Genomic DNA, 19,837 nt, shown 5'->3' with positions numbered 1-19,837 from the left:
GTGTGACGAATTGAACACTCCGTTGTCAATTTGACAACGAGATTTTAAAAACCATTTCGACCAAGGCAAATTTATATAAGGTAAATGCATGAATTACAACAACTAACAAATTTACAAAAACAAAAAACATTGTTGTAATTGAAAATATAATGTCAAAAAACATACATATATACATAGTGATCGATAGGAAGTGTGTTTTTATCAAAAGGCATAGGTTTTGCTCGGCAGTTTCCACAATTTTCCCCATTTCATCAATTTGTGTATGAGTTTTGGATCGAAACTTTTTGATTTTCGAGACATCATTTACGCTATCTATCTGTTCACAAAACAGTTTTCATGAGTTGCGTTTTGCGTTTCTTATTCTGTTGTATTCCTTTAATTTTGTTTGTTAGTTGTCCCAAAATACAGCTGTTTTTTACGTTGCCCTTGTTGCGAATTTCCTCTGCCATCCAGGGGTTTTCGTAGGCCGACCTCCCTTAACAAAGGTAGGTGCATTTCCTATATTAAGACTTATCATTAGTATTCAAATAATCTAAAAGGACTTGGCCCCATTTGTTCGTACTGCCCCACAAAATGTGGTGTGAGTCACCGTTTCTACCATCTTTACCTGTTTGGTTGATTTTCCTTGGCTGCTGATGTAATTCCGACGAAGGCGGAAATGTCGGCGATTCAATCGGCAGATATAATGATGCTAGGTATATATTTCCATTCCCTTGATTTAATAACTGTGGCGTCCGCCGTTTACAACTTTGTTAGTCATTATGTAATCTATTATAAAGTAATGTATCAATGTAAAACTACTTACACCAGTACTTGCTTGGTAACGAGTACGGTGGCACAGAGCGCGTGTTCTAGGGTTGTGTGTTCAACGCTCGAAGTCGGCAAGCGAGTTTTTTGTTCAAAATATAAAAAAGTTGGCGTTTAAAAAAACCATTAATGTTCGTAAGAGTAGCGCAGTGTGTTCCGCTTCAAATCAGAAGCTCGCATGACCAAATCCAGCAGAGAGCAAAATAAAATAAAAATATGAAGTATGTCATACAAATGTTTTTTAACTTATTTTTCAACTTCTAGTTGCCATAGATTATTCTAGTGGTTATAGAATAAATAGTTAATCAGTGAGACATGTCCTTGTTAGAATAATCGGTTAGGGAACTTTGTAAGTCATTACGACTACTAAAAAGTACTATTAAAACCCATTATTTGGCAATGATTTTTTTGCTGGGACAGATCTTTGTTCGATTTCTGGTCCTAGCGTAAAAAAAATGATAATGTATATGGTTCAGTCTGGAGATCCTGTTCTATACGGTCCAAGGTTCCTGGATTAAAACAATATGTATATTACCTTTGTTTATTTTCTTCATCAGGGCTTGAGTTCCCGTTTCACTCCGATGGAGGTTTTTCTGGATGAACTCAATCATGGGTTCTCCATAGTTCTCATAGGTTCTCGCTGATGGTTTCAACTCCCCTTTGCGTGTTGATCGGTGGTTTAGCCGCCTGTCTGGTTTCTTGGGTGTCACCCTCCTCTACGTCCCTTGTCCTTCCAATTTTGACGGTGACTCCACTGTCTTTGATAGATATGTTTACATTATGTGTTTTTACCACCGTGGATTCTTAGCACCCTTGTGTTTTCCGAGACTAAGAGTCGTGGTTTCCCGTTGCCTTCTGAAACATTAAGCATTTTTATTTTCAGTCTTTAGCCGTTCCTCCCGAAATACAGACTCTGTTTGCTGCAGCTCAATACGAAACCATCGCTGCAGTGATGTGGTTACTTCATTACCGTTAACTTCTCACATTTCGGATTGTCCTTACCATCGGCGTTCTCTTATGTTACGTTTCCACCGGTTTCGTTCTCAGGATAATAATACCTTATTTTACACAAAATTACTCGAACAATAGCCCCTTACACGGAGTTAATAAAGATCTTTCTGAAACCCCAGATTCAATAAAAAGAAAATTAATTTAATATTTAAATACTTATACTTAAATGCTCATATTTTATAGTCTGTAAGGACTTTTGTAATGTACCTGTAGACTTAAGAAAATAAAAATCGGTTCTTATTGTATAACTCCTTACGCGTTTCTAATAAGTAGAAACCAGTTAATATTTTATGATTCAAATTTAACTGATTGTATCTCCTTACCTTAGCCACAATGTAGTTAGTCATGTTGCTATAACCCAGGAAATTGTTAAATGCAACAATAGAGCAGAGAGCATTTATTGTTATGTTAAAAAAACAGTTCGTTTCTGAATGAATAACAGAAGTTTGGAGATGGGGTCCATTATCTCTTTTATAAAAAAAACTGTTATTCTCTTAATTACAACTTTTATGTTAACTCTCTCGCGCTGCATAAATTTGTTTTCTATTGAGAGCCGAGTTCACAGACAACAAAGTCTGTTATTCTCACTTTTGTAAAGTTTGGCCAACATTTTGAGATGATAAAAAACTGATGAATATTTTGATTTGAAATTAACAGCAGCTGTATTCACAAATTAGACAAATAAACGACAGATGTAAGCAGACTATTTGTGAGAGAGATAAAGAATGACAACACAATAAGAAAATAAAGTTTGCCGCTATTGGTACTACACATGAAAAAAATAATAATTTGTATATCGCAAGGAAGAAGACAGTTGAAAAATATAAAATTTGTAAAGGAACAAAGTAAAGAATTAGACTATACATATGCACAAGTTAAAAAAAGAATTAATTATTTTTTACCTTTATTGTATATTTATTGTGTATTTCGAAAGATTAACTGTGACAGTTCTTTTCAAACAATAACAGAGAGTTTCTGAAGTTAACAGTACTTGAGCACGCGCTCTCCATTACAATGGTGTTCATTGTCCGTTAGCTCTCTTCTCACCAGAGAGTATTAACATAACATTGCTCTCTCTTTCTCTCTCCCTCTGCAACACCAACCATGTCAGTGTTTGTGTACCTTTAGTTAAGCGAAAGATCTCTGTTGCAACGGACTGATGTCACGGATGACAGCGGTATTTGCGAGTGATTTTTACTATCCAACATCTACCTTGGATTACATTTTCGGTGTTTCTTTTTCCCAATTTGTGAAGCAAAGTGCGGTGAATAATAAATAACAACAACAAAAAACGTAAACAATACCAATAATTGTTGTTGTGTTTGAAGTATAGAAGAATTGAAAAAGAAGCACGTAACTAAAAGAAAACAAAAAAATTGCCAAAGCAATGTGTGATGAATGGATAAAATGAAATAATAACAACAAATAAAAGTTATAATAAATCCGTTAATAAAACAACAATAGATCACTAAAACGAAATACCAATAAAAAGGTAAATGATATGAAAAAATAAAGCAAAATAAAAAATTGAATACAATTCGAGTAAGAAGTGTCACTGTGTGGTGATTAAACGAAAGCATCTCTGTCCCAGCATCCAATTTTCTTTGGAAAATCTGAAAGGAAATTTTATCTGGATTTAACACCAATACATTACCAGTGTAGTTTAAGCCAATTCCAATCACACAGCAGTAATAAAAACATGATTATTCTTCTTCATGTTTTTTAACGAGCGTCTCTTGCCTTTTTTAACCCATGTCAGTAATAATGCTTGGATAATTTACTGAAAAACCACTAACGTGAGAGTATGGTTATGCCTATGTAGGTATGTGTTGGATTTACAGGTAAAAAAGCATTCGATGCCTGACCGACCGACGGACGCACCAACATACGGTCAAGACCACAGAGTTGAGGTAAAAATATCACGGCATCTGAGTAGAGTTGAGTTTGGATAACATGTCCACCATCTCATCACTCACTGACACCGACACAGTCACAGACAGTAACACAGCCCCAGCTATACCGCTGAATTACGTACTGACACTCCAATCAAACGGTTGGCCAGGTATGTGAGTGAGTGAACTCTGAGCCAAAGAAAAAAAACAACTATCAAAAGCAACAACGTCGTTAGTTTGTCTTAAAAACAATAACAACAACAACGTCGCCAGTAAACAACATTATGGCACAATAAACGTGAATGCTAAGACGGCGGCATAGCAGCAGTCGTAGCCAGCCGACGTATACCTGTCAAACTGGTTCTCAATAATCACCAAGCGCGCTTTACCAACTACTTTATGATTATCAATGTGTGTGCGTGTTTGTGTATGGTGTTGCTTGACGAACTCACCTTAAGTCGTGTTTAAAGTGGGAACCCTCCAAATCCCCCCTCAAAACTAACCAACATTGTCTACCTTTAGCTATCGTGTCGTCGTTTCTACAAAATCGTCACTGCCACTATCACGATGCCGTTGTTGCTTGTCATCGTCACTATTCAGTTGTTGGTATTGTTGTTATTGCTGCTGCTGTAAGTGTTGTATGTAGTCTTTGGCCCGTAGTAAGAAATTCAAGTTTTATGCTATGGCTTGGCTTGGTTGACTGGCTGGCTCCGAGTTTTTGTTTTTTTTTTGTTTTGTGGTGTTATTGCCAGTTTCTTTTTGAGGTTTAATCGTTTCTTAAGAAAATGAATGTATGAGGAGGAATGAATGTACAAACGTATACGAAAATACAATGAAAAATGAAGCCAAGACACAACAAATACTGGCAGCAACAGCAACAACAATTGCACATCAAGTCCATAAAGAAGAAACTGAAAGAAATAAAGTCGAGCTAAAAAAACAACAAATTGAATAAAACAGACAAACGAGTTTTGTCTTTGATTTGTTTTTTTGTTTTCTTCTTTCTTGTTTATGTTTATGGCCAAAAAGTGACGCTGAGATAGAAAACAGAGAAACACAAGACAAGCAGCATATCTACAATGTTATTGTATTTTTCAACATATCCATCCTTAGTACACTGGAAGAAAATTCGCATTGAATATTTTGCAATTCAATTGGAAAGAAAACGCCACCTTTCACCAATAGGAAAACGTTAAACCTTCTTATAACGTTCGCAGGCATGAATGCTATAGCATTCAACTCGAAAGCCTCTGTGAATTTGTTTAAGTCCGCGAACTTGGGGATAGGTATTATCGAAACTTGGTCACCTATTATAACAGATATTGATATATATATATATACATTTTCGGCCGATTTCATATTGGACGCACCAAACTCAAAATTGGACAGACATTTTGATGCAATTTGGAAAATGTGACTCAATCTTGCCTAGAAAACATTTCTCCAAATTATATTTAAATGGTGGTCGGTCATATAGTCGACTATGCCCGACTTTGATCCTTTCTTTACTGGCTTTATTTTGGATTTGGTTTAACGGATATTAATCACAAGGACATAACAGCCAAATTAATTGCAAGTCTAAGTGTACCACAGGAAATTCGCCCGTACTAGTTTAGGGGTTTATGCCTTCGGAGTGTTCTCAACAAAGCCAATAACTATGATATAGGTAACTTCCTACAAAAATATTGACGGTAAGTATTAAGGAAAATACGGTTTTGAACCCTTTGCACTTTAAACAATGTTCATAACTACAAAATGGCTACAGACAGACAAGTAGGATGGAAAATGTGGCTAATTATTCAAAGCATATAAAGTCATGCAGAATCTTTGTATGGACCTATACCGAAACGTGTACTTCATAGTAAAATTTCTAAAATGATGTACAGTCAAGGAGAGGGTCGAGATGAAAAGTAGAGTTTTACAGTATTTTTTGCTTACTTGCACATTAAAAAATTGCACGACTTCCTTCAGGAATCCCCAAAATGCACGAAGCTTAAATTTGCTTACCTGCCCAACAAAGCAGATATATTTAATATTACTTACGTGCGTATATTGTGCAGCTATAAACAATATTGAAATAATTAAGTAAGAATCATTTCAAGTTCTAGAGAGAAAACATTTTAATTTTTACTTTGCATTATATTTTCGTGTGCTGCCTTTTTACACACATCTTGGTTGAATTTTGTTCTTGCTTTGAATTCGCAAATTTGACTTTGCAAATGATGACTTTTTAAAAATTTAGATTTTTAATTAGGAATTACTATAAGAAATGCTCTCAATAATGTTGGGGTTTTTGTACATATCTATTGATTTACCTGTTAATAACAACATCATGTAAATAAATGAAGAAATCGGTCGCAAATAACAAAAACAATGGGCAAAAAGTATAGGTACCTGGTTTTTGTGGTGTCAACTAAATAATTGCAAAACGAATGAATGAATTAATTGCAAAATGCAATTAAGGATATTTGTGACTTATGGTATGTGGACATGTAGATCCATATTGAAAAAGATTTTGGAGTAAGTGTGTCACATGGAAAAGTCAGAAAAGTGCTATATAATAACAAGCCTTCATCACAGGCAACTTTTCACGTCATTTTAAGTATTGGGATGACGTTATATTTTCTGATGAGACTAAGATCATGTTGTACTATAACGATGGACCTCAAATAGTATCGCGAAAAACCCTTACAGCCATGGAAAACAAAAATTTAATACATACCGTAAAGTTCGAAAAACTATCAGTTATAGTAGGTGGTTGTATATCAAGCAGTGAAGTTGGTAACATCCACATTTTGGAGGAAACAATGACAGAGGAGGTTTATTTAGATGTTTTAAAAAATGATTTAACCAACAGCGTCACGAAATTTGGGCCTGTTGATCCTGAAAATAGAAACAAATTGCAATATAAGTACTACCGAGACAACGACTCTAAGCGTAAATCTTGGTTGTGTAGCACTTAGTTGTTATATAACTGCACCAAAGTCATTGACACCCCAGTCCCAAGTCTAGATATTAAACCTCACCGACAATTCATATGTACACCTGAAGAAAAAAAGTCGGGAATAGGTCGCCCAGTAATAGGAGCGACTAAATAAAATGAATTAAAGAAGAATGGCAAAAAATACCATTGGAATATAAACTTCCGAAACTTATTTATTAAATTCAGAGACGTTTATAAGCTGTTATTGATGCCCAAGGTGGACATGCGAAATATTAGAACCAACTTTTCGAAAAAGTACCGTGAATTGCTGACAAGTTGTGAATTTTGCAATAAAATGCATTAAAGAAGAAGGGAATATGATATTCCGAAACTTATTTATTAAATTAAGAGAAGTTTACAAGCTGTTATTGATGACCAATATTAGAACCAACTTTTCGAAAAAATACCGTGAAAGGCTGAAAAGTTGTGAATTTTGCAATTCATTAGTTGACAGAACATATAATGAGTTTTTCTCCATTTTGTTAGTGTTTAGAAAATTTTAAGTGAAATTTGGTACTTTTTTGTTTTATGTTATTAGTACACATGTGTAAGAATTAAACTGTTAAATAAAAATATCAATAATGATGTTTATTTATACCAATAAAAAGATGTTTCATTTAAAATTTTGTAAAAATTTTGGTTTTGCAATAATTAAGTTGACTAACTGTATATAAATTCTACAAGCAAATTAAAGTAAAATCAGCAAATTTCTGTATTAACCAATGTATTGTACTTTTGATATAGCAAGAGCTCAGAAACAAGGAAGATTTGATCGAATCTACAGTGTAGATTCTACACTTGTTGTTGGCACAACCTTGACGAGAAATACATAAGCAGACTGTAAAGTAAAATGTGAAATCGTATACGTATGTACAAACATATGGTCCTACAAACATACACGAAAGGACACGGATTACTTCTCTCATATTAATTAGTGCACTCCGATTCGTATTAACGTGCCTTAAGACACCACTTGTAGAGAAGTTTTACATGACATGGAAATACTCAGGAAATGTGTTCACCAATGCGCTGAGCGGTATATTTGTGACCCTCAGAAGTTTAATACGATCGTCTGGAAACCATGTTCTAATTGGCCAGCGAAGAAAAACATATGAATATTAGATTAATGACTGAATAACAATAATAGGTTCAAAATATATTGTATTGACATTGCGAAACTTAGGGGACAAAAAGGATAATACGAAAGGGTAGGTGTAAAGACGTGGGCGGTTTCAAGGGAGTCATTTTAATATTCGTTATAAGGACTCAAGTTATCGTGGGATGGTGTGATGATGTAGTAATTGTGACTGCCGTGGGTTGTTAGATGGGATGGACTAATACCTAGAGAAGAATGTGATTGTTCCTACGTCTGGTCGACTGGGAATTGTAAGATGAAGATGGGAGTCATTTTAATATTCGTTATAAGGACTCAAGTTATCGTGGGATGGTGGGATGATGTAGTAATTGTGACTGCCGTGGGTTGTTAGATGGGATGGACTAATACCTTGAGAAGAATGTGATTGTTCCTACGTCTGGTCGACTGGGAATTCTAAGATGAAGATGGCTGCGGAACCAGCTAAGGCAGTGAACGAAATCAATCAGCCAGAGGTGGTGCAATTTATATAATTTAGAGCGAATTCTGAGAATGATCTACAAAAAGTAGGGTGTCATTCTTCTATTCCTCTTACTTTTAAAGTCCATGGTGTTGTTTGGGCTGACAAAGGTGCCTCTGCCTCGAGCTCATCGCCTTACTTTCACCGAAGAAAATTATATTGAATTCTGGGGAAAATTATAGTCCGCACCAACTTTGACTACTGCACAACAAGAAAAATATCGTATAAATTTAAGTGCAGGATCTTTGTAGTTGTAATTCTTCACTTGTTTTTAGCATAAACAATACTTTTGTTAAATATAAAAATATCGAAGATTATTTCTGTAAAAGCCTTGCCGGCTGGCTTTTTTGCCCGGTTATTTTCTGAGAAGAGAATAAACAAGAAATGGGCAACCTAGTTCGAAATTGGTTCTGCCTTCTTTATTCGTTTATCAGAGCAAGAAATACAGCCGGCGAGGCTTCTTATGTACCAACACCTTAAGAGTTCTAGTAAATCCCAACTCAAACTTCCGAGGAACTTAATATCGCTCTGATTGAGTCCAACTCTGCGATCAATAATTATCAATATGACATTCCTTGCAGACGACTACGGTTACTGTAATCGTACATCAATTGTATAATGACCCACTAATAGTTCGATGAAAATGGGACGTTAACCCATTTCCCATATGGCGACCGTTGTCATCAAATGAACTCTAAAAAATCCAGAAGTTTCAAAGGCGACTATTGTACCACCCTTTAAAACATACTGCAAATTATTGCCAAAAATTGATTTTTATTATGACATATTTATGTGGAAATATATCTTTTATTTCCCTTCCCTTTATACATTAGAACAGTAGCATAAACTTATAACCAATAGCCACAGATTTGTTTGACAACCCCCAAATAGCAAACATTCTATAGATATTGTGTGTATTTTATGGAGTATGTATTGACAACAAATGATACATTGTGACATTTGACTTGAATAATCCATCCCCTACTGCTACCTGGGAAAATTATGACCATATACAATTTTATTGAATTTATCCTCAGTGTCATTTAGTCGGATTTAAAATCCCACAGCAGGGGCTGTTGTACGATAAATACTAAAATAATAAATGTAAATATTTTTTGAAAATACTGCATCAGTTAAAGATTAAAATTTACAGTTTGTAATAATGTTGCGAATAGTTAGTTACCCCTAAACGACTGTTTTGTAATAAATACAATTTGTGCTAATCTCTGTTGTGTCAAATGTGTCATCATAATTCAGTTTAGGTATGTTTTAAATTTCCCCTATTTTGTTGCACTACCTACTGGGATGAGAGCATTCACTCTATTTCCCATGAACATCCCCACTGGAAAAGGGTTGACTTGTTATTTATCATATTTATCAGTGCTATCTGAATCTATTTTATTATGATAAAAAATCGTCTTTTGATCGACTTTGCGACAGCACAATTGCTATGTCGAAGGTCACACTAGTGCTGTTTTAACATGACGACTTCGTGACACCGTTGCATCAACATTTTCGGCGGTGGCAAATACCCTCAGAGTGGTGGCTTACATTTCCTGAGTATTTCAGCCATGAAAAACTTCTCTACAAGACACGCCGTTCAGACTAGGCGATAAATAGTAGGCCGCATATCATTGAGCCAATATGAATCCGCGTGAACTCATTGATATGTAAGAAGTCTCCCTTGTCCCTTCGGGGATGTTGAGGGACCATATGTATGCATATATTTTATGTTTTGAGTTTTTGCCTCTTTTTCTATTTCAATTGACCTACAATTCGGATTACCCGATCTTAGTGGGAATTAAAACACTTCCGAGTAAAAAGTCTATGTTTAGGTAGACAGCTTTTATTTTTATGTCAAAATACAAACAAGTATCTGTAAAACAATCATTTCCGGCAAAAATTTATTTCTCTCGTCTTATTCATGGTAGAACAAACCAGGTAAAGTAAGTACTACAACAAATACAACTCAACAACAACCACATAGGAATTTGTTTTTGTTTGTAACGTTAGTGTCAAATATAAATGTAAACAAAATAAGGAAATGCCTATAAATTATTGGAAATTAAAACACTAAATTTTTTTGTAAATTTGATTGAATATTTTGGAAACATGAATGAAAACTCGTTAGATTTTGAATTTGAATGTTTCCATATCATTCCATTAAATGCATAATTTCTCGCAAAAGTAGAATTCTTGCAAATATGTTTGGGGTCGCTGGAAATTCATTGAAAAATGAGAAGCTGTCTCCAACTTTTGTTTTTGAAATCAAAGAAGCACATGTTTATTAGGGCTTTATGTTTTTCAAATTTAACAAAATACACATATTAAAAAATATTGTACCGCCTCTATAAGCGATGGTTTAGTGTGCGAAACGTCGTTCGGACTTGGAGAAGGTTACATATCATTTGTATGAAAAAGTCTTTATGGGAAATAGTTTTTTTTCTGAAGAATATATTTTTTCTTCAAAAAATATATATCCCTAATATACAGTGTTGCGCATATCGAAAGCAACAAATCCCGTATTACGCATTAATTAAATTTTTCGATCCGTTACAATTTTTAAAATGTAATATTTTGTGTGCTGTAGTTGTTTGTTATGTACAGAAGGCTTTCAACAAGTTGTTTCCGTTATTTGTAGTTGGATGTGATAACAACAACAAGAATATTGACTGATCCTTGAGAATGGGGAGTGCAAAACAAAAGCAACAACGGATTATTATTAGCAATTGTGGTCTTATATATATTAATTAAATTACTGTTGAATTAAATTTGTTGTTTTGGGGCATGATAGTGTCATTTTTGAAAAATTTTGCATTTGTTATCCTAACAGGGTTGCCATCTCCTACCACTTTTCCCATGGTCTGGGGAAATATCATAATAATTTTCAATATAAAAAAATTAAATTGTAAAATATTCATTCGGAAAATGGTTTAGTATCAACCGTTCTTATGTTTGCCGAATAATGAAATATTTAAACATTCGAATATTGGTAAGCACAATACATCCTGGTATAAAATCCTTGAGGCCATCGGCACATTGTGGCTAAAAACATTGGGGAAACTTTAAAAATAATGCGAATATAAACATCCAATAATTTGTTGGGGCCCGTTTTTTCGATATACCCCCTAGATTAGTTCACAGAAGAAGTTTTGAAAACAATTTGAAAGGTTATACAGCTCCTATAAAATATTGAATTTTCTACCAGTGCTTCATTAATTATCTTCCTTTGGGTATGACAATGTTTTTTTGGACAGTGTATAACTTTTCAAATTGTTTTCAAAACTTTTTCTGCGAACGAATCTCGAGCGTATATCGCAAATAAGAGCCCCAACTAGTTCTTGGAAGTTCCTATTTGCGTTATTCCACACACAACGTTTTTAACCACAAGGTGCCGATGGCCTCAAGGGGTTTATACCAGGATGTATTGTGTTTACTAATATTCGGTAGTTTAACTATTTTATTATTCGGTAAACATAAGAACGGTTAATACTAAACCATTTTCCGAATGAATATTTTGCAATTTAAATTATTATATAAGGAAACATTTTTGATTTGAGCGTATTAGGATATTTTCCCCAGACCGTGGGAAAAGTGGTAGGAGATGGCAACCCTGTTAGGATAACAAATGTAAATTTTTCCCAAAATCACACTAACATGCCCTAAAACAACAAATTTAAGTCAAGAGTACAGCTAATTAAAACCGATAAGACTAAAATTTTTAATACTATTCCCTTGTTGCTTTTGTTTTGAACTCCCCATTTTCAAGGATCAGGCATTATTGTTGTTGTTCTTATCCCATCCAACTACAAAGTACGGAAACAACTTGTTGAAAGCTCTCTGTACATAACAAAGAACAACTGGACACAAAAAACTACATTTTAAAAAATTTTAACGGATCCAAAAAAATTTAATAAATGCGTAATCCTTCATTTGTTGCTTTTGATATGCGCAACACTGTACATCGAACATAGAAATAAATATAAAAAATGTCGTATAGAATTTAACACTAACATTACAGCCTAGTTCAGTCAGCTGGGTATTGCCTTTTCTTGTTCTACCATTCGTCTTATTGGTGTAGGGCTTAATTTTCGTTCTCTTAAAACATGCAATGAAAACTGACTTATTAGGAATAATTTTGACAACGTTGTCGCTTTTAAATACTAGACATAGTTTCCCACATTAAAATTGTTCCTCCTTTTGGCCATAGAACATCCGGTAAACTCTTTACTTTTACTTCCACGAATATGTGACAAATTTTCAACAGTGTACAAGATTTGCTGTTACAACAAACAATCGGCGACAAGAAGATAAAAAACACAACTCTAAGAAACAAAATAATACACCAGAGTTCAACATACAACATAAGTGAAACTACTTCTTGGAAGCCTAACCTGGTGTTGCCTTTGCTTGGTATGTTGGCCATGATGGCGTCGCTGCCAGCAATGTTGTTCGACGGCGATTTTTACATTTTCTTCACATTTACTGCCTGTTGTTTGGTGTTCTGTTACCGATGAAGCCTTCCAAGCGCATAAGAAATACACACAAATGCACACTGGAATTAAACCCTGACAATCCCGTATTCAACTAAACATGAACTCTGATGGCCAAATTGATGTTGTGTGTGTGTGAGAGTTTGTTTGCCTTCTTAGCAAAGGCTGTTGTTGTTTGATAAACAAGCCCTAAATTCTGCCTACCATTCATCTCTCGTTGCGCCTCCCTGACCATTATTGGGACTGGCTTATAAGACCAATAACAATGACGACTTTTTCTACCTGGCTTTCAACTGGCATAGCTCCTCTGTATGTGTGTGAGTTCTTGGCTTTTTAACATTTCCTTAGTGAGTATAAGCCACCAAATGAAGAAGGCGAAGAAAAAAAAAACAAGAAATTAAAGAAACATCGTGATACTTCTTACAAGATTTGTCCATGTAGCATGTTTGTATGGGTCTGTATTCTACAACATAATTAATGTATTCTTTTTCTTTCTTACAGTTCTCTTTTTAGATTACAGATGTTCTTAGTGCATTCCTAGATATGTTTGTATGAGTAAATGAAGCAGATAACAAAAGAGATTCAACAAAACAAAGTGCAACAAATTGAAGTTACAAGCAACAAGTTTAAGACCAGTTAAAACAAAATACGAAAAAAACGTGAACGTTTGTATGACGATCGGTGACGATCTCTGGACATCATACATACCCCCTGCACAACAACCGAACGAAGTGGTGCAGAAGGGGTGCCGCAAATACAAGCGAACAGCCAGCCATTTTGTTTTTCTCATATCGCTGACTTGTTTACCACAAAATACTGAAATTGTTCATGATAACCAACCAAGACCATCATCTTTTTGTGCCACATCGATTAAGGAAGCAAACATGACCTAAATAAGGAGAGAAAAGTGCATTCAAAACTTTTGCAAAAACAGCAAAAAGATATCCAAAGTGAAAACCATTAAAGAGGGCATCCATGTATACAAAAAACCCCACAGCAAGATGTCTTCGAAAACTTAGCGATTACTTTTGCAAAACATTTTCCCCTCACTTTCTCTCTATCGCGTAACAACATAACGTAACTCATTTATAACTAAAACTAATCAAACATATTTTAGTGAAATCTAAACACAAAATAGTGCAATATTTTTTAAGGCAATTCAATTTAAGAAGCTCGCATAAAGTGCAACCTTAGTAAAACGAAACGAAAAGTTTTAATCGACCCAGTCGAATCGGCAACAAAACGCGCGTATTTTTGTCACCATTGTCGGCGGGTATAGATAGCATTGTCATCATCTAAACCACCTACGACTGATTGAAAATAAATATTTGAATTCCGTCAAACGGACAAGCTGCTTTGCGAATACAAACCACACAATCAACTAACCAACAACTATCGTCATCAACAACGTCCAGTCAACATCAACAAAGTCTGCTGCAAACAGAATTTACAACTTGTAATAACAACAACAAAAAGTCACACTGTGATACTTTGTATCACTCAAGCTTTCTCTCCCACTCGCTCTCTAACGCTATTCTAGCCACCAGCTGCATTCAGCACTTGGGAGTAGTATTCTCGTCTAACAGGATGGCAACTTGGAAATACTTTTTGATCGGTGAGTATTGGGATTTGTAGCAAATTTGTTATGACAAACATTCGATTCGATTGCAAGCAATAGAGTGGCTGGCTATCACAACAGTAACTGGTTGATTATTGTTGTTGTTTGTTGTTTTGAGTCGCAAGGCGGGCGAAACAAGCATTTTACTTTACTCTCTAACTTATATTTATAGCCCTGGTATTGCCTTTATAGAAGTTTTGAGTGTGTTGCGTACGTGATTTGCAATTTCAATCTGAAAATACACAGAGAATTTCTGATTATTTGTCCAATAGTTCAATATGTTGTTGTTATCTATGTTAGAACTTTCTTTTTTTCTAATAGTATTTTTTATTGGAAAACGTTTAGCAGTAGTGGTTGTGAAATTACTGTTAGCTAAAAGAGAAGGGTTAAAGTCTTTAAAATGTAAATCGCAATTAAATGTAAATCTAGATTTATGTAAATAGGTTAGCTTATGGAGCATTGTAGTTAGATTATGTTAGAGCTATTTTGGTAGAGGGTATTTTAATCTCGTAAAGCCAAATTGCAATGAGTTGATGCGTTAATTATTAGATTATGGGCGTTATTCTGCTGGTAAATTCCCCGCGAGTTTTCTCACTATCTGCTTTACGTTGAAACGTTGGGAAGACAAAATTCAAGGGGAATTTTCGCTGCACTTAAGCTAAGTTTTGAACTTTTGTAAGGGAGGTACCCGAAGGTGATGTCCGATATAGTCCTCCATGGAGCTTGATGTATGTTTGAGAGAAATATTACGATGTGCAAAAGTTGGACGAATGTCAGTCAGTTACTTCGATTATTGTGACCACCAGTCATTCTATTGATCACCGCAGGATTTCTTTGAAGCTTTTGGATCATTGATGTCTGGAAGCACGAACTTGCCCATATTATATCAATTTAAACTGAACCACAAGGATTTCACAATTTTCAAAACGATCCTCGAACAAACCTAAAACTGTCCTTAAGCAAAATTTTTGAACTTTTGTGAGGGAACTACCCAATGGTTCAATATAAACAATTTTGTAGAATATTTGGATTTGATATGATCACTTTTTAAAGTAGTTTTTTACAAGATTTTCGAAAAAAGGACCAAAAAGACCCCTTTGATGAACCGCATGAGGGTTACAATTTTTAACAAAAATATTCCCCACATCCTCCTTTGTAAAGTTGCCAAAGACACTATATACCTAAAATGCAAGGATTCTAAGATATCTTAACTAGAATATTTCGAAAAAAAAACTAGAAATGGGCGGAACTTGCCCCGCCTACTTTGGTTACTTTCCGATGTAAACTTTAAAAACGCCAATACACGTGTCTCATACGGCTACGGCTAATAGATGACTACAATTAATGGTCGACTACGACTAATAGTCGACATCATCTTGCGAAAGTCGATTAAGAATAATTGATTATGGGGTTTTCGACTACGGTTTTTACACATTTTTCGACCAACAATCGATTAATCGATTATCAGCAATCGACTTATCCCTAAACTCAACCAAATGAAGGCAGGCGAGTTTCAAAACTGAAAGGATTATGTCAATGCACAGAATTTCTAAAATTATGAAAATTTATAAGATAACCTAAATAATAACCTCTTCAGACTATCTGAAGACTTCTGGCTTAACAGTATCTCCATTAGAATTATGACTTGTTCACCCTTTTTCTCAAAAATGATTTCCTGTAGCAAGAATGAATGAATTTTTGCCTATTAATGACTAAAATATCGTTTATCCTATTTAAGTATTTAAAAAGGTCCTTCTCGAATTCGAGCAAGCTGAGCACCAAACAAAAACTTACCTCAAAATAAACTTGCCCCACCCGCAGCAAAACAATTGCATCCAAAAAAAACTTAACACCTCCCCCACCCCACACTTTTCACTCTCGAGTAAATCGGAGCACTGGCAGTGATATGATGATAAATTTAGTGAGAAACAAAAACTTATGCCATTTTGATTATATCTTATGTTCACTTATATATCTGCTTATAGTGGCTTCAAAAGTGATACAGGGATACGAGTTTGTAAAAGGTTGCACCGATTTTATATCGTCCCTTTTCTTGATTTCGTTCAAACATACTTGGGGTTTAAAACCATTATTTCAATGAGGCCATGGGCGTAGCCAGGAATATCTAGGAACAGCTCATTTGCAAAAAATTATAAATATTACGAAAAACAAGCAATCCTGGCTACGCCCATGAATGAGGCACCATTTTGATCGTATCAAAATGTACGTACGTAGAAGATAAATAAACAATGGGATAAGGAATCTATCAAACAAGTCTTAGCAATAAAATTTAAACATATTAGGATAATATTAGATCCACAATGGTCATTATCCCTTTCTGTAAAGAGTAGAGTATTTTTCCGACCGAGTTTCCAGAATCCTACTACCACGTTTCCAATGTATTTCAAATAAGGAGTAAAATTTTATGATGAGCTGGAATCTCCAAATGAGTCTTAGTAGTAGCAATGTCTATAGGTGCTTTAAAAGCCCCATCACGTTGCACTGTACTCTTAGAATTTTTCCACAATATCAGTGCATAAATATTTCCAAATATACCCAGCAAAATTTATTTGAAGTTGTTCTATGTGAAGTAGTGATTGAATAGCTTTTTTAGAAGCAGTCCACGCAGAGTCATGAAAAATGCAATCCATTCTTCATATTTTGACAATGTCCGATTTGAATCCATTTCATAAAATTTTCACATTTTAGCAATGCTTACATTTCTAATAACTTTTTGCAAATAAAATTCTTAACAACGCAATAAACAATTTATTTTATGGCATTTTAATTACTCAGCAAAATGTTTGTATCCAAAAAGATAATCATATGTGCAAGGAATATCAGACTGCATATTTGTTTGTAGCCAAAAAAGTAGTTGAATCATGAGTGCAAGTGACTACGTCTTTTTACGTGAAAGAAGTCATGATTTTTACAAGCTAACTTTCTAGAATAAAGGTACTTGATTTTTATTTGCACTCAGTCGCTTTTTAATTCCATTAAGATTATCGAACTATTATCATACTACTATTTTTTCAAACAAAACATGAGTTTGATAGTAATTTGAACGAAAGAGGCCATAAATATTAATTAGAAGTTACCACAACTTTTTTAAATACTTTTTCCAAATGGCGCTGAGGTCTCAAATCAGTGAAAATCCTCGCTTAATAGATGTTAACTTCTCCCATATCCTCAAAATGCTTGCTTGCGAATCAATTTTTAAATGAATCGAAAATTAAATTCAAAATACATTCCATGGAATGTATATTTATTCACTACAAAGAACTAACGCAAAATGTGTACTTAAGAAGCGAATTAGACAGTATCCTCACTGCACCATGCCCTTGTAAAAATCATGACTTCTTTCACGTAAAAAGATGTAGTCCGAAATCACTTGCACTCATGATTCAACTACTTCTTTGGTTACAAACATTTTGCTCGTATGTGTAGTTATACTGTAGTAGTATGTGTAGTTATACTGTACATATTCCCCTTAGAAAATTGAGTCTTCGAAGACATATTCGTGCACGATTCGTTAACGAAATTTCCGAAATTGTCATGAACGACAAGTTGAATGACAATGTCTTGCAGTGTGTCTTGGCAAAGAACCCAAGAAATTTTTCAAAAAAGCGAACTTTTAAATTTATTACCACTTTTATGACGAATAGGTGACAATTTGCAAGACATTGTCTTGCAATGTGTCGTGCAAAACAAAAAACGATACCAATTCAAAACTGTATGAAAGCAGCATGCTATGCAATATTAATAGAAAATTAAAACTATTTTTTTTTTGTTATTTTCAATTCGGTTCTTGCCTTCAAATAAGCTATTGAATATACATATTAAACGTGTGTTTATATAAATAAAAGTGAATAAATATACAGATTATAAAAGAACGTAAGTAAAACTAAATAATATTTATAACATTTCATTATGTCATCTAAAAGATCTTTGCGGCGAGAAATTTCTCGAAAAAGTCTGGATTATTTGAAAAGACTTCGAGGAAAACAATTTAATCAAAAAGACTTCTATCAGGCAGAGGACAATAATAATGTTGAAGTTTTACCAGTTTACAACGAAAATTCCCAGTTTGAACCATTCCTTGAAGATTTGCCTGTTTGTGACGAAAGTTCCCAATTTCAGCCAACACTGCGTGATAAATTGAGGGATGTTTTTTCGAAGCACAACGTGTCTAGAAGTTTGGGAGATGATATATTGACAATGTTGAGGGAAGAAAACTTAAATGTTCCCAGCACTTCCATCCAACTTTTAAATTACGATAAACAGAAAACAAAAATTGAAAAATATTTCCAATTTTATAATTATTACTATTTGTTTTAATTTTTATTATAACTATGTTATCATTTTAATTATTATTAATTATATACTCTTTGAAAAATACAATGTTTGAATTTACTTTATTTACTTTAATTATATATTTTTAAATGGGGTTATTGGAGGAACTGCGGTTATTTATCACTGAAGAGAAAATAGATGGCATTGTAAGGCATTATGTCGTCAACGACTCATTGCATGACAGTGTCTTTAAAACTGTCGTCAACGACTTATTGCAAGACAGTGTCTTTAAAACTGTCGTCAACGACTTATTGCACGACAGTGTCTGTAAAGTTGTCATCAACGACTATCTGCAAGACAGTGTCATGTACATTGTCACCGACGACAACTTCGCTTACCCTGTCGCCCAAGTTGTCGTGCATGAATAGGCGGACACTTGTGTGAAAATGTCGTCAACAATCCCAAAGGGCTGTCTGCAAAGAGTAGTGAACGAATTGGGTATGTCGTGCACGATTCATCAATGTTGTCTCGAAGACACTTTCTATTGGGTTTTTTCATTTAGAATATTGTTTATATAAACTTTTAATAAACTCGAGAAAAGGAGAAAAAATGCCACAAAGAAAATAAAAAAACTGTGATTTCAACAGATGTAGTCGCACCATCTACGTGCATATACATACATATACCTTATATACCACCATGGGTGTTCACCTAGAATGTTTACTTAAAAAAAGGAAATTGTATTGTTGATGAATATAGTTGAAATCGAAAGTGTAAATATAAATATGCTGTTTATTTTAGAATTGAATATCTTTGGGGGAAAGGAAAGTGAAAACTAAACACAATTAGAAATACTAACGGAATTTTGTGATGCTAGTATTAATGTTAAACAACTATTAAAATCCAAATACTTTTGACATAAATTAAACATTTAACTTTGTTTACATAGAATAAGGTAGCATCTAAAAACAAATTAAAAAATCACAAATCTTCACTACCTTTCACTTGCTAAATAACTTTTCACAAGACATCCTGTAGTCCTAAAGGGTTATTTTCTACCCTTATCCTTTTGTGGAAGGCTTCACTCTATGTATCTTCACCTCAAATGTCCTAAGTTGTTGGCTACT

At 34.3% G+C, this 19,837-nt stretch overlaps 1 protein-coding gene across 2 annotated transcripts in view; it reads left to right on the top strand.

Moving 5' to 3' along the window:
• The first annotated feature begins 2,927 nt into the window (after positions 1 to 2,927).
• Positions 2,928 to 19,837, top strand: part of LOC141394499 (contactin-3-like) — a 271,316-nt gene continuing 254,406 nt past the window's right edge. Inside the window, exons 1-2 of one of the 2 annotated variants that reach the window (XM_073969006.1) lie at positions 2,928 to 3,310; positions 13,301 to 14,414. In XM_073969006.1, coding sequence (XP_073825107.1) covers positions 14,387 to 14,414 — 28 coding nt within the window. In that variant the 5' untranslated portion in view covers positions 2,928 to 3,310; positions 13,301 to 14,386. The remainder of the gene's footprint in view (positions 3,311 to 13,300; positions 14,415 to 19,837) is intronic. The other variant, XM_073969008.1, reaches the window with a different exon arrangement.

The sequence above is a fragment of the Musca autumnalis genome, unplaced genomic scaffold (genome assembly GCF_047663935.1).
Source record: "Musca autumnalis isolate F117 unplaced genomic scaffold, ASM4766393v1 scaffold_2, whole genome shotgun sequence".
Lineage (NCBI taxonomy): Eukaryota > Metazoa > Arthropoda > Insecta > Diptera > Muscidae > Musca > Musca autumnalis.
The sequence above is the reverse complement of the archived record's forward strand: the minus strand, read 5'-3'. Positions and strand labels throughout refer to the sequence as shown.